Source organism: Mytilus edulis, chromosome 1, assembly GCF_963676685.1.
Source record: "Mytilus edulis chromosome 1, xbMytEdul2.2, whole genome shotgun sequence".
Classification (NCBI taxonomy): domain Eukaryota; kingdom Metazoa; phylum Mollusca; class Bivalvia; order Mytilida; family Mytilidae; genus Mytilus; species Mytilus edulis.
The window spans coordinates 4,845,568-4,862,415 of NC_092344.1; the positions used below are offsets into that span (position 1 = coordinate 4,845,568).

At 32.5% G+C, this 16,848-nt stretch overlaps 1 protein-coding gene across 5 annotated transcripts in view; it reads right to left on the reverse strand.

Annotated features, from left to right (window-relative positions):
- LOC139509918 (uncharacterized) overlaps positions 1-16,848 on the reverse strand; it is a 57,844-nt gene that overhangs the window by 25,175 nt on the left and 15,821 nt on the right. For 4 of the 5 annotated variants that reach the window (XM_071296265.1, XM_071296266.1, XM_071296267.1 and 1 more), the window contains 8 exons: positions 15,625-15,946; positions 14,026-14,081; positions 10,810-11,167; positions 8,931-8,986; positions 7,731-7,908; positions 5,685-5,804; positions 4,609-4,690; positions 3,737-3,837 (listed from right to left, as the gene is read on the reverse strand). In XM_071296265.1, coding sequence (XP_071152366.1) covers positions 3,737-3,837; positions 4,609-4,690; positions 5,685-5,804; positions 7,731-7,908; positions 8,931-8,986; positions 10,810-11,167; positions 14,026-14,081; positions 15,625-15,946 — 1,273 coding nt within the window. The remainder of the gene's footprint in view (positions 1-3,736; positions 3,838-4,608; positions 4,691-5,684; positions 5,805-7,730; positions 7,909-8,930; positions 8,987-10,809; positions 11,168-14,025; positions 14,082-15,624; positions 15,947-16,848) is intronic. The other variant, XM_071296264.1, reaches the window with a different exon arrangement.

Here is a 16,848-nt window from a genome sequence, read left to right on the forward strand (position 1 = left end):
TTAGTCCCATGTAGAAGACTTGGCTTGGGCCATGTGTCAATTAATGATCACCTGTTGATTTTATTACCTTTAAGAGGATTACATAACACACACCCCAGGCTTACACAATGAGGAAATAGGATGTTTCAGAAGGGCCTTCAGAAGTCTTTTCATCTTTACACATGTTATTACAATGTGTAACTTGAGAAAAAAAAGACAATTAAGAAAAAAACATTTCAAAGAGAATAAATTATTTCTGTTTTTCTAGGCATAAAAAAACCCTAATTAATTATTTATGTTTTTTCTTTTGTACCTTTTAATAAATAGATTATGTTGTAAACACACATTTAAAAGTGGAATGAAGTGAAATAAAATAAGAAATAGAACTTCAATAAATGTTTAATTTTATCAAGTTATCTAGTTTACTTCATATTTCTTTGTTTTATTTCATGAGTGACTTATCAATCAGATTTTGTATTATTCAACTGAAGGCTTCACAATTTAATCTTTTTTTATTTATTTAACCCAGATGTTGGTATTTTTTCCTGGTACAAAATATGAAAATTAACTATCATTGACAAATGATTTCTCAAGGGAGTCTACAGGCTCTTTGTGTCCAAATGGGGAGTAATCTTTCAAATATAATTTTTAAGAAATGGACAGAAATTGAAAAATATGAAGCTATACTCTTTCATTGCGTGTAAGCAAGTTTAATCCAACTGTACTAATTCAGTGTATATAAATATATAAATATCCAAGTATAGACATCTTGATTCCATTATATCACTATGATTAAAAGAACATGGAATGCTTTGTTGTTTAACTCATATTACATATATCATTAGATATCATTTAAAGTTCATGCAAATATAACTATATTTGATGTAACATATCTATTGCTTATTGTCAAACTTATTGAGACATAAGAATTGAGAATATTCAATTTTCTTCAAATCCAGTTTTTATTTGTTAATTTATAAAACTCGTTCTGTCATACTACTGACATTTCTCAATCAAATTTGTATCAGTTCTTACTAGGGAAGGAAAGGCTCATACAACTGTGCCTAACTTTCACAAAAAAGGGAAAATAAGAGATTTAAAAATATGCTTACATACAATGCAAACACTTTAAGTGTTGTAAAAAATTCAAGAAAATATTGAATTCTATAAGCAGCGCATCAATTTGCAACCAATTTAGACTTGATATCAACAATGTTCAAGTGCAAAAAACTAAGACTCTTTATATATTCTAATATATTTCTGATCATAATATTAAAACAATTATCAAGGGTTCCTTGGAACCATATTTCAAGCCTGCAATTGCTGCTGAAAGTTTACAAGAGCAATGTTGATGGCCAAAAATTGAAGTCCAGTCCATTTAACAGTTAAACATGGAATCAATTTTTTTTTCAATTCCTCCACTCTCTTTTAATTTGATGGTATTAATTGCGCCAATAAATGAAATGAAATTGCGCCACATTTACCTGTTAATATTTTTTACCTATATCATACCTGTATCAGGGGCGGATCCAGCCATTTTAAAAAGGGGGGTTCCTAACCCAGGACAAAAGGGGGGTTCCACTTACACTCTATAAAGAGTTTTGAGAGACTATAAAACAATTTTTCTTAAAATTATAATGCAAATACAAGTCACCTATCACGAGTATAGATACATTTTCGCTTTATTAAAATTTCATAGCAGATTTTGGCAGTATAAAATACCATATTTTCATTTGTAAAAAGAAATATAATTTTTTCATTATCAGTGTCCAGAAATTAGAACGTCAAATTTTAGAACTGCATGTAAAAGAAAAGCAACCAATGTGTTGTCAGAGCGACCTTCAAAAATAATAAATTCAGATATCTTCAAAATTAAAGAAGAAAATTTAGAAAAGAAAGATTTAAAATATGTGTGTCAATCTATGTATATAAAGAGAAGAAAACTGTGTTCGGCTTAATCTAAAAATCGAGCAGAATTTCACAAAATATTGGATCATATTGGTGTTGTTACAAACAAAGATGATGACTTTGTATTGTGTAACGATCCAGAAAGCGGTATAATTTTATTAGGATGGGAGGCTAATTTGAAATTTCAGTGTACAATGTCAGAGGAACTTTTTGCTGTTGGTACCTAGTCAATCATTTAGTTGTTATATATAAATAAAAATATATATAAATTGGCGCAAATAATACCTATAGTTTTGAAAATTAGGTGGCGCAAAAGAGGTATTGGCGCAATTAAGTTGTGGCGCCAATGAGTTACTTTTTGGCGCAAAAAGATATCGCCCATTTTAAGACCTTACCGAACCTACTCCTTTGTCGACATCAACTTAATTTTTAAATAAATTCAATATGTAACTTTTTTTAAAACCAAAACACTTAAACTCATTTTATTTCAATATTGGATAAAAATTTCCTGCACCATTCAGTTTTGTTTCCATTTAATGTCTTGATTTAAATAAATATTTTCACCTATTTAAATTAATTTTGATATTGAGAATCTGAAAAAAAAATATATCTAAGTTTTCCTCCCTTTTTTTAATTTTAACAACACAATTTATGTTTATAATGCAAAACTTCTTAAATTATAACTTTGCAAAAAATGTAGGGATATCTTAATGAGACTGAGGGAAAGAAGTCACTCAATGTTTCGCTAAATAATCAAGTTAATCAACATTTGTATATCTTATTCTAACTAACGATGTTTACATAACTTTTTAACAAGATACAACTCAAATGTTCAATGAAACAAGAAAACAAAGAAATACCAATCAGTACAAATTTAAACTGACAGACAGTTGTAACAATAGTAAGAAATTTATTGGAGACATGAAAAACAATTAAACTGTAAGAATACTACCCAAGGTGTTTATTTATCACACAAAGATGACATGAGGTAGTGTTGTAAATACAGAAAACACCTGTTGAAATTTACACCTTACCTATCTGTTTCACTTTGATCTAATTGCAATCAACTAGATCTTGAGATGATTGTGATGATACAATTGTGAATTATTCTGAACACTATTTGTAAAGATAACTTTCAATTCTCAGATAAAATCTTTTAATTTTGTATGAAAATATTTCTTCTTTGGGAAATGCATGATAATTAAGTTGGTTTTTTTTATATCAAATTCGACTATTGACACCTTCAAATATATACATGTTTTGTACATGTATATAGTTTCTAAGTTTCATCATGTGCAGATGGGAATATATAATTAAGTAAGAAGTAATTTTTAATCACTATAACGATATGTTTTATATAATATGAAGATGCAGAATGATTGCCTATGAGAAAACCATTCCCTAAATACTAAATGATAAACATGTTTGTTTAAATAGGTCATCGAACAGTTTACAACATTGAGCAAACCCAAACATAAAGCTATAAAACGACATAACAAAAGGCCAAACAATTCTTTTTAATCTCCTTATTCCTATTGAATACAATATATCATACAATACACCTTACTGCCATTGTCCGCTATTACTGGACATCACAAAGGTTCAAGTAAAATTTTGACATCACAACACAAAATATCTGTCACCGCAATGAAAAAGTGATTGTTGTATGACGTCAAGAGTTCAAGTGGTGTATATTCTCAAGACCAGCTCAGATTTCAAATAGCAATAAGATGTGTTGAATCACTACTGTTAGTGTTATTTTTTTTTTTACAATACTGATTGATATAAAGTTGTAAATATAAGAAAGAAATAAGGAAAACAATACTCAACAAATTTCACATGAACTTACGATAATGCTCAAAAGCTTCTTCAAATGTTCTGCAAGGATTGGGTATATTTCTGCTTCCTTCGGTACACAAATCTGTCACTGTTATATTGTTATTAGTTTTTCTGTAATAAAGTTTATTTCATTAAAAGACAAAAATCTGTAATGAAATCCTTAAAATTTTTCTCAAATAATGTTTAATTTTTTTTTTTAACATTTTATCCGAAAATAGGTAAAATTAATTTACAACATTTTGAAAACCTTTACACAAGTTAGTAGAAATATAATGATGAAAGATTAATGATATTTATAGAAGATGTATTATAGAATGGACAAATAAAAAAAAAAGTTATATATTTGGCATTAGACCTGCAAACATAACTATACTTTCAATTGCAGAAGAAAGATACATCAATGTCTGCAGAAGAAAGATACATCAATGTCAGACAAACTAGCAAATATAAGGATTTCTGCATCCTAGGTTTTTTGAAATGCATTCAAAAATCCTAAAGTTATATAGGGTTATTGCATGAATATTGGTGAATATTGTCCTGAGTAGAAATTTATATTGCACGAGCTTGCGAGTGCAATATATGTTCTATAAGGGACAATATTCTCCAATATTCATGCAATAACCCTTTTATTGTATAGCAATATAATATTTTAAAGTAAAAATTGTTTTAAACTAAGATTTTGTCGTTGATGACGTCATGAATTTTGAAGATTTATTGCACTAGTGCAATATTGGAATTTATTGCATGCTAACTTTTGGTTACTTTCTGTGGGAAATATTATATTGCTATGCAATAATATATTTTATCCTTGATAGTTAAAAGCATACTCTGCCAAAATATATGTCTATACAAGTTACATTATATGCAAGAGAAAATTATTACCTGAACTCATTCACTTCATCAGGATACATATTTTTTACTGATTGACTTTCTATGTAAAAGTTTTTCTCTATTGGAGGTAGACCTAAAATGTATTGGAAATAAAATTAGTACAGTAAAGCTTGGATGTGAAGTTACATTGGCTATTGAAAGGTTTAAATTGCAGCTTGACGTCACTAATAATTCAAAACATGATTCCATGCAAAAAGTCATTTCTCAAATAAAATAGTTTATGCCAGAGGATAAGATTTTCGTTTTTAAATATTTGTGTTTCAATGAGAATTTTTTTTCTTCACAGAGCCTGGTTCTGGTATTATAATAATGTTAGCGATTTGACATTTGTCAAAGAAAAAAATTAATGTGATTTTGATCAAATGGTCTGTCTGTCACAAATTTCAATTTATTATGAAAAGTTTGGAAGAATCCTAGCAGAAACACTATGGTCATAGCCATTCCATATGGATGGTAAGGAATTTAAATGATAGTTTTTTGCCTTATCAATATTCAGTATCATATTTAGTAGTATTTATTATCGTGTGCCTTTGAAATTACCTTAAATGGTTCTAAAATTATAAATTTTGACCACAATACCACATGGTAAACCAGGAATCCAGTATTCAATGATATGACATACTACCAATATCTACCGAGGTGACAGAAAGAACCAAAATGACCCTTTTATTGTTGGACAAACAGACCGGCTCAAACATGAAAAAGGTGAAAATGGTGAAACTTTGGCAGCCAGGACTGACAGGATTGACGTTTTTGCACTGTCTGAAGTTATTGAAAAGAAAAATCTGGAATATCCCATCTGACTATGCACTGTATTGCCCAAACTTAATAATTGGATTCACATCTTCGTGTGTCCCTTAAGCTGACTTTTAAACGATTTGAATACAACTCCATAAAAGACCTTTTACCAGTTTAATTAAAATTTAACTGCTATGTTAAAATAATTCTTGTCTTTGATCTATCAGTTCTATGTTAAAATTATACTTGTCTTTGATCTATCAGTTATCATTTTAGACACTTGTGAATGAAGGCAATTGCAGTCAACATTACACTAGTGTAAAAGTTACCTTCCCATTTTTTCTTTTCGTTGATTTCTTTATTGGCCCTGATTATACCCCAGTTGACCATAGGTGCTGCCTCTGTGTTGGATGTTGACGAGTTGCTGCCAAATCCACCTCCTCCAAATCCTAAAACAAATATATTATTTCAAATAAGTAGTGTAACAACTGTATTTCTAGCCTATCAACACTGAGGTTGATAGTTCTAACCCTGCACATGGCAAGTTCATTTATCTCCTATCTGAATTCACTAGAATTGTTAGTTTTCCTTCTGAAGGTCATTCATCCTGCTTACTAGTGTGTAAACAAAAAGTCTCTGTGAATTGGACATGTTTCTATTTTTAGCAAGTGACTGAGCTTAACCATCTGTGTTGATTTGGAAAGTAGAGGACCATAAAAAAAATATGTAAAAATATAGTTATTAAATATATTCAAGGTATTAAATTTTCATAGAACATATAGTGTGAAAAAAGGGGATTTTTTACCTTGAAGAGCCGCATCACAAAAGGATTTCCAGGGCATGCTAATTTAAGGGAAAATGAATCACACTTCCTACCCAAAAATTTTAACCACATATGTTAAAATGTATCAGCTTCGAAATGAGCCATCATATATAATTCCAAGTTTACAATATGGACTGAGCTACAGAAGAAAATGTAACCATTACCACCTATAAAGAAAAAAATTGCACATATTGCCCAATCTGCAATATGAACTTGACCATGTAACTTTTATCTAGATGACTGATCCATGGAATAAGGTTGAGGTTAGGTGAACCCTACTGGATTGAAATGTAGACATTGCGAGGAACCCATTTACCAAATATAATTATCCTATTACTTATAATGAACGAATATTTCATTTAACAGCAGTTACTGAACTACGAAAATGAGGTCAAGGACAATGAATGACAGATGGAAACTTTGTAACAGAAGTTATCTACCCACAAAATATGAAGGTCTTCTGCCTTCTAAAAATATTAAGTTTTGAAAAAATAGTTTAAGAAAATATGCTGGATTGTAATACCTATGTCTTTCATAGAAGGAGAGACAATAAAACTTCTATTTTCATGTCATAAACAAGAACGTGTACATAGTACATGGATTGTCCATAGTACACGGATTGTCCATAGTACACAGATGCCCCACTCGCACTATCATTTTGAAAAAATTACAGATCATATCATAGGGAACATGTTTACTAAGTTTCAAGTTGATTGGACTTCAACTTCATCCAAAACTACCTTGACCAAAAATTTAACCTGAAGCCAGACAGATTGACAGAAAAACGAACGAACAGTTGCACAGACCGAAAAACATAATGCCCATAAATGGCATAAAAATAGTGTTAATATTCATTGAAGCATAATGCAACTGATATAATTTTGGCAAGCTGAGTCTGGATATTTATTATGGACCTGTCATCAACCATTAAATGTTTTGGCCTTAAGGTCATGAAAAGTGTACAATTCACATAATCATTATTTGCCAGTATCACCTGCAAGTGTCAGGCTAGCTTTGATAACTACATCTTATCTGATTACATATATGATAAAGGTAAACTAAATGTGATGGATTTGACTACATTTAATAAAGTGTTGTTTTTTACCACACTTATTTATTTAAAATATTGTGTCCGTCCTACAATGAAGAACAAAGCACACAAACTTGACTGTGGATTCATTATTATTCGTTGGATACCAATTTTCATGGATTTCGTAGGTACATGTGAACCATGATTCAAATGTTCAACGAATAACATATTTCCAATAGGCTTTGCATACAGAGATTGACAAAACCTTGAAAAAACAAATGTCAAAAAAAATGCAAATTTTAAGCAATCCACGAAAATTGATACCCACGAAAATAAATGAATCCACAGTACTAGATTAAAAACATGCATCAGGTTTGCATCTAGAGGTTTTAACATGTTAGATAATTAAATATTGCCAACTACATGCTAGTATCCAAAATGCTTCGGAAACCATATTGTCCAAAATAAACCAGAAACATTTGCCACAATCAACATTTCATTGATCAATAATATAATGCTTACCTCCTCCCCTGCCACCACCGCCACCTCCAAAACCACCACCACCTCCACCAAATGACCTTGGTGGACCCCTGTCATCTTGTGTCAGCTCATTAATCATTTCTTTGGCCTTTGCTATAGCATCAGGTGACCCCTCTAACTGTATTTCCTTCTGACCACTACCATCATCATCTTTACTTATCTATAAAGAATGGCCACAGATCAAAAATATTTTACTTTTCTCTCTCGATACATAAATACTGTAATTTTTACTTTCCAATAAAAGTAGAAGGGAGCCTAGTGTCCAAAAAGTCCTATAGTAGAGCAGTTAACAGATAACATACAGCTATTTTTATTTGCAAATTATAAGAATTTCAGTAAATTGATACCACCAAAATTCAAATTTTGATCTGTATTTTGCGATGATAAGCACTGTATAAGTTTCTTAACATTTAGTTGAGGCAAACTAAAGTTATAGAACGGAAGTAGATAAAATTTGCAATTTTTCCATTTGTAAAGGATGAACTCTAGAAAGGTTAAAATGATGTCATCAAGATTTAAATTTGATCTGTATTTTGTGATAATAAGTATTGTGTATAAAGTTAGAGAATTTTATCCCAAATCTTCTTTTTATAACAAAGGCTGCCATGTTGGTTTGTTGTAAAGATTTAAATGATAATTACACCTTATGTAAGATTCCGGGGTTTTGATTGGTTAATAGCCAGTGTATTTTTCACCAATTTACTGTTATCAAATGAATATCGTTCATTTTTAACGCTGCCGGGGTATTTGCTAAAAGGATATGCCTTTTTTACCCTCTCTGCCGTGGTATTTGCCAAAAAATACTCTATCCGACTGGACGCTTGTAACGTCACAATCATCGATGCGTTTTAGTACATTAACATTCGGTGTAATTAAACAGATATATCATGTTATTGAGGGGTATTTGTGAAAAATGCCAGTCTTGAGAATGGATTTCCCTCGCCTTACGGCTCGTGAAATTTAACATTCTCTCGACTGGTATTTTTCGCAAATACCCCTCCTTAACATGATATATCTGTTCAATATTTCAGGCAAGGTTTAGCATTATGACCAAGCTGTTTCAAACTTCAAAGTTTCCTACAATGTTTAAAAGCTGATTATTTTCTGCTAACTTTCAAAATTTTAAATTAAGTGTAGTCTCAGCTGGTCAATGATGATTTCAGTATTTACATGTAAACTTACATTGATTTTAGCACCAGTTTCATCCTGTAATTCTCTGATCTTTGAGCCACCTTTTCCTGTAAAAGAAAAAAAGAACTTTAAGGGAATGAAGTTAATTTAACGATATCAAGAATTACTACATTCCAAAACAAGGTAATACACGTATTAATATACAAATGAGTTTTTAGACTAGGATTTTTTTTTTATTTGTTGTTACCGATTTTCACATGATAATGTAGGGTTGATAGGTCTAAAGAGAAATAAGAAAAAAATATATCGTTCAAGACATAAATATGTAAAAAAAAAAATAAAAAAAATATATGTTTCACCTGACTAACAAAAAGTTTGGTACGCTATTTTGTCATCATTTCATAAATTTAAATTCCAAATATTATTGCTAAGGGCTTTTCAAGAATTAATTGCATGGGAGGAAGGAAGGCACTTTTATTAAAATTTGATGGGTGGTGGTTATTTAAGAAAGATTGCTTGAACATTTAAATGAAATATCCAATTTAAAATGTATAAATGGTAAGGGGTCAAATAAAAAGTGCCTTCCTCCCCCACCCCACCTGGGCCCATACATTATTTTTGGAACAGCCCTTAGCTGTTTTAAACATAAAAATGCATGCCAATGTCATACATTTTCTGAAAAGGGGGATATGTCAACAGACAAAGACGAAATCAAATCGTCATTTCACGAACACGAAAAAACAGATCCATGTTGCTTTTTATCAAATTTCCAGAAACATGGTCTACTAATGATCCTCAAACATGAAAAAGCACAAATAAAAATTACAAAAAAGTCATACCAAAATAAGCCCCAAAAAAATCCAAATGGATCAACTTAATATTTTTAATATCTATGAAACAAGAAAAATTTCAAATAGTTTTTTAATATCTTTTACTTGATGATTGATTGATTGATTGTTGCTTCCTTTATGCCACATTAGCACCTTTAACTTGATGTCTTTCACATATGGAGGCAGCAGTCCTTTTGCGCCAATTACTGTTTTTCAGGGGTGTCATTTGTGCCAAATTTTGTTATCAATTGCACCAATATTTAGAACTCATTTGCGCCAATTTACCTGTACACATATCTATCATAAATATTAATTATTAATTTGTATTCTTATTTTTTGCGTAAAAAGTATCATATGTTCGGGGATATTTCACAATGAAGATGAGCATCTGGAGAGAAATGACCCGACATGCATGAGACAGTCCATGTACAGAGAGAGGAAGAAAAGAGAGAAGAAAACTTATTGCTTTGCTGAATATTTAATACAAGATATGCCAAAAGAGTAGAAAATAGAAGCAAATAATACCATGTAATTTTAAAACAGGTGGTGCAAACGTAGCATTGAAGAAAAAAGTTGTGGCGCAAAAGGACGCATTTTTGGCGCAAATGGATCTCTCCCCATATGGACAGGTTCATTTCATCTATGATAGAGATGACATATCTTAGGGAATTATACAAAAAGGGAAACAAACTTTTTGTAATGGAATATAAACACAGCTTTCACTCTGCAAAATTATTTTCACAGACATTTCAAGGTTAGTTTTGATTGATTTATCTATTTTTAGATATGTAAACACAGATTTTTTTTTTTTCAACACAATATGTGTTGTCAATTCTGTTTATAATTAATGCATTTAATTTCATAACAAAGAATCTTTTTATTTATATTTAAGAGATTATGTATTTGTAAGGGTGGGCGGGAATAAAAATGCATGAAATGTATACTCTATTTTTATTCTGCAAATCAGATATTAAGGTCGGCAGATCCATAAACCAACAAATTAAAAAATCCTGGCGTTGTCTATTTTTACAGAATATCTTATTTATGGTTACAAATAAAACTATCAAAATAAAGATTGTATTGATTTCAATTCTATTTACCAATAACTCTTCCAATCATAGATGAATCTATATGTATAGTTGAAGAATCACTCTGTCCATTTTGATCTTCATTTCGGCCAAATGACCTCTGTCCACTATCATTACTGCTACCAAAACCTCCTCTGTTTGAATCACCCCCACTACCAAAACCTCCTCCGTTTGAAACACCCCCACTACCAAAGCCTCTATTTGAATCTTCTCTTCCTCCAAAGCCTCTATTTGAATCTTCTCTCCGTCCAAAACCACCACCGTCATCTTGTGTCAACTCATTGATCATTTCTTTGGCCTTTGCTATAGCATCAGGTGACCCCTCTAACTGTATTTCCTTCTGACCACTACCATCATCATCTTTACTTATCTGTAAAAAATGACCACAAACAGAAAATCTTTTACTTTTCTTTTGGATAAAAAATAATGTCTTTAGCTTTAGCACTGAAGCAAGATAACCCATTAAGGCCATTTTGTACATGTGTAAGGTTTACCCCTCTTTGTTCTCAACAAAAAAATAATAGGGATGCAATTTCTAAATTATGATGGAAGGAAACTATAAGTTACACATGTTTCAAACTAGCGACCTTCTACGACATTCAATGACAAAAAGTGACACACTTGAGGAAACCTGAGAAAGCAATAAATCAAGCTGACCTTACTAAGCACTGCACATTATCAATCTGTGCAATGTTCCAAGAATGTTTAAGGAAACTGTTTAGTTTGAAGTTGAAACAAACCATACATTCTTTACGGCATAAAATGGCAATAAAGACTTGTTAGTTCTGTACATAGTAAACCAGAAAGAAGATATCAATTCCGTCAAAAATAAAAGGTGCTTATCTTCTACGTTTGTAAATTAAAATCAGTCATTAACAGCTAGGAGAATTTCACATTTGTTAATTTTATCCCAATCGGCTATTTATAAATAATGCTGCCATGTTGGATTGTTGGTGGGACAAAAATATTAATATTTAAGTAAATGATTCAAGTGAGCTTTATCTTGTTTATCATTCTGGCCAAGCTGTTTTACAGTACAAAGTTTTCCATAATATCAATAAGCTGATTATTTTCTGCTAAACTTTCAACATGTTAACAAGAATGTGTCCTCAGTACACGAATGCCCCACTCGCACTATCATTTTCTATGTTCTGTGGACCGTGAAATTGGGGTAAAATCTCTAATTTGGCATTAAAATTAGAAAGATCATATCATAGGGAACATGTGTACCAAGTTTGAAGTCGATTGGACTTCAACTTCATCAAAAACTACGTCGACCAAAAACTTTAACCTGAAGCGGGACAGACGGACGAACGAACGAACGGACGGACGGACGAACGAATGAACGAACAGACGCACAGACCAGAAAACATAATGCCCCTCTACTATCGTAGGTGGGGCATAAAAAGTAAATGCCAATAAAAAACCTTCAGTGGGAAATATCAAACTAGAGGCTCTAAAGAGCCTGTGTCGCTCACCTTGCTCTATGTGACTATTAAACAAAGGAAGCAGATGGATTCATGACAAAATTGTATTTTGGTGATGGTGATGTGTTTGTACATCTTACTTTACTGAACATCCTTGCTGCTTACAATTATCGATATCTATAATGAACTTGGCCCAGTAGTTTCAGTGGAAAATGTTAGTAAAAATTTACAAATTTTATAAAAATTATTGAAAATTGACTATAAAGGACAATAACTCCTTAGGGGGTCAATTGACCATTTCTGTCATGTTGACTTATTTGTAAATCTTACTATGCTGAACATTATTGCTGTTTACAGTATATCTCTATCTATAATAATATTCAAGATAATAACCAAAATCTGCAAAATTTCCTTAAAATTACTAATTTGGGGGCAGCAACCCAACAACAGGTTGTCTGATTTTCCTGAAAATTTCAGGGCAGATAGATCTTGACCTGATAAACACTTTTACCACATGTTAGATTTGCACTAAATGCTTTGGTTTTTGAGTTATAAGCCAAAAACTGCATTTTATCCCTATGTTCTATTTTTAGCCATGGCGGCCATCTTGGTTGGTTGGCCCGGGTTACGCCACACATTTTTTAAACTAGATATCCCAAAGATGATTGTGGCCAAGTTTGGATTAATTTGGCCTAGTAGTTTCAGAGGAGAAGATTTTTGCAAAAGATTACTAAGATTTACGAAAAAATGGTTAAACAAGAATGTGTCCTCAGTACACGAATGCCCCACTCACACTATCATTTTCCATGTTCAGTGGACCGTGAAATTGGGGTAAAAACTCTAATTTGGCATTAAAATTAGAAAGATCATATCATAGGGGACATGTGTACTAAGTTTGAAGTCGATTGGACTTAAACTTCATCAAAAACTACCTTGACCAAAAACTTTAACCTGAAGCGGGACAGATGGACGGACGAACGAACGGACAGACGGACGGACGAACGGACGCACAGACCAGAAAACATAATGCCCCTCTACTATCGTAGGTGGGGCATAAAAATAACTATAAAGGTCAATAACTCCTAAAGGGGTCAACTGACCATTTTGGTCATGTTGACTTATTTGTAAATCTTACTTTGCTGAACATTATTGCTGTTTACAGTTTATCTCTATCTATAATAATATTCAAGATAATAGCCAAAAACAGCAAAAATTCCCTAAAATTACAAGTTCAGGGGCAGCAACCCAATAACGGGTTGTCGGATTCATCTGAAAATTTGAGGGCAGATAGATCTTGACCTGATAAACAATTTTACCCCATGTCAGATTTGCTCTAAATGCTTTGGTTTTTGAGTTACAAGCCAAAAACTGCATTTTACCCCTATGTTCTATTTTTAGCCATGGCGGCCATCTTGGTTGGTTGGGCGGGTCACCGGACACAATTTTTAAACTAGATACCCTAATAATGATTATGGTGGTTAAATTTGGCCCAGCAGTTTCAGAGGAGAAGATTTTTGTAAAAGTTAACGACGCCGGACGACGGACGCCAAGTGATGAGAAAAGCTCACTTGGCCCTTCGGGCCAGGTGAGCTAAAAAGAAAATGTGGTATGATTGCCAATGACAAAACTCTCCACAAAAGACCAAAATGACACAGAAATTAACAACTATAGGTCATCGTACGACCTTCAACAATGAGCAAAGCTCATACCGCATACTCAGCATTAAAAGGCCCCTCACATGTCTTTTATAATTTAAGTGTAGTCTTATCTCGACAATGATGATTTCAGTATGTAAACTTACATTTATTTTAGCACCAGTTTCATCCTGTAATTCTCTGATCTTTGAACCACCTTTTCCTGTAAAAGAAAAAAAAAATAACTTCCAAGGAAATGAAGTTCATTAAAGGCTACCAAAAATTTTTACATTAAACTAGAGGCTCTAAAGAGCCTGTGTCGCTCACCTTGGTCTATGTGCATATTAAACAAAGGACACAAATGGATTCATGACAAAATTGTATTTTGGTGATGGTGATGTGTTTGAAGTTCTTACTTTACTGGACGATTTTGCTTCTTACAATTATATCTATAATGAACTTTGCCCATTAGTAACAGAGAACTATATTTGGTAAAAATTTAAATTACATATATTTACCAAATTAATGAAAATTGTTAAAAATTGACTATAAAGGGCAATAACTCCTTAAGGGGTCAATTGACCATTTAGGTCATGTTGACTTATTTGTAGATCTTACTTTGCTGAACATTATTGCTGTTTACAGTTTATCTCTATCTATAATAATATTCAAGATAATAACCAAAAACAGCAAAATTTCCTCAAAATTACCAATTCAGGGGCAGTAACCCAACAACCGATTGACTGATTCATCTGAAAATTTCAGGGCAGATAGATCTTGACCTGATAAACATTTTTATCCCGTCAGATTTCCTCAAAATGCTTTGGTTTTTGAGTTATAAGCCAAAAACTGCATTTTACCCCTTTGTTCTATTTTTAGCCGTGGCGGCCATCTTGGTTGGTTGACCAGGTCACGCCACACATTTTTTAAACTAGATACCCCAAAGATGATTGTGGCCAAGTTTGGATTAATTTGGCCCAGTAGTTTCAGAGGAGAAGATTTTTGTAAAAGATTACTTTAATTAACGAAAAATGGTTAAAAATTGACTATAAAGGGCAATAACTCCTAAACGGGTCAACTGACCATTTAGGTCATGTTGACTTATTTGTAGATCTTACTTTGCTGAACATTATTGCTGTTTACAGTTTATCTCTATCTATAATAATATTCAAGATAATAACCAAAAACAGCAAAATTTCCTCAAAATTACCAATTCAGGGGCAGCAACCCAACAACCGATTGACCGATTCATCTGAAAATTTCAGGGCAGATAGATCTTGACCTGATAAACATTTTTACCCATGTCAGATTTGCTCTAAATGCTTTGGTTTTTGAGTTATAAGCCAAAAACTGCATTTTACCCCTATGTTCTATTTTTAGCCGTGGCGGCCATCTTGGTTGGTTGACAGGGTCACGCCACACATTTTTTAAACTAGATACCCCAATGATGATTGTGGCCAAGTTTGGTTTGATTTGGCCCAGTAGTTTCAGAGGAGAAGATTTTTGTAAAAGTTAACGACGACGGACGACGGACGACGGACGACGGACGACGGACGACGACGGACGACGGACGCCGGACGCCAAGTGATGAGAAAAGCTCACTTGGCCCTTCGGGCCAGGTGAGCTAAAAACGAAGAAATATTCATATGTCATGAGTATTTATCTACTTTTCAAGAAAAACTAAATTATGGATACAAATAAAACCATTAGAATAAGGATTGTATTTATTGTCATAGATATAGGAAGATGCGCCAATGTCTTTTTACCAATAACTCTTCCAATCCTAGATGAATCTACACGTATAGTGGATGAATCACTCTGGCCGCCATCATTACTGCTACCAAAACCTCCTCTGTTTGAATCACCCCCACTACCAAAACCTCCTCCGTTTGAAACACCCCCACTACCAAAACCTCTATTTGAATCTTCTCTTCCTCCAAAGCCTCTATTTGAATCTTCTCTCCGTCCAAAACCACCACCGTCATCTTGTGTCAACTCATTGATCATTTCTTTGGCCTTTGCTATAGCATCAGGTGACCCCTCTAACTGTATTTCCTTCTGACCACTACCATCATCATCTTTACTTATCTGTAAAAAATGACCACAAACAGAAAATCTTTTACTTTTCTTTTGGTTAAAAAATAATGTCTTTAGCTTTAGCACTGAAGCAAGATAACCCATTAAGGCCATTTTGTACATGTGTAAGGTTTACCCCTCTTTGTTCTCAACAAAAAAATAATAGGGATGCAATTTCTAAATTATGATGGAAGGAAACTATAAGTTACACATGTTTCAAACTAGCGACCTTCTACGACATTCAATGACAAAAAGTGACACACTTGAGGAAACCTGAGAAAGCAATAAATCAAGCTGACCTTACTAAGCACTGCACATTATCAATCTGTGCAATGTTCCAAGAATGTTTAAGGAAACTGTTTAGTTTGAAGTTGAAACAAACCATACATTCTTTACGGCATAAAATGGCAATAAAGACTTGTTAGTTCTGTACATAGTAAACCAGAAAGAAGATATCAATTTCGTCAAAAATAAAAGGTGCTTATCTTCTACGTTTGTAAATTAAAATCAGTCATTAACAGCTAGGAGAATTTCACATTTGTTAATTTTATCCCAATCGGCTATTTATAAATAATGCTGCCATGTTGGATTGTTGGTGGGACAAAAATATTAATATTTAAGTAAATGATTCAAGTGAGCTTTATCTTGTTTATAATCCTGGCCAAGCTGTTTTACAGTACAAAGTTTTCCATAATATCAATAAGCTGATTATTTTCTGCTAAACTTTCAACGTGTTAAAAAGTAAATGCCAATAAAAAACCTTCAGTGGGAAATATCAAAAAAGAAAATGTGGTATGATTGCCAATGACAAAACTCTCCACAAAAGACCAAAATGACACAGAAATTAACAACTATAGGTCATCGTACGACCTTCAACAATGAGCAAAGCCCATACCGCATACTCAGCATTAAAA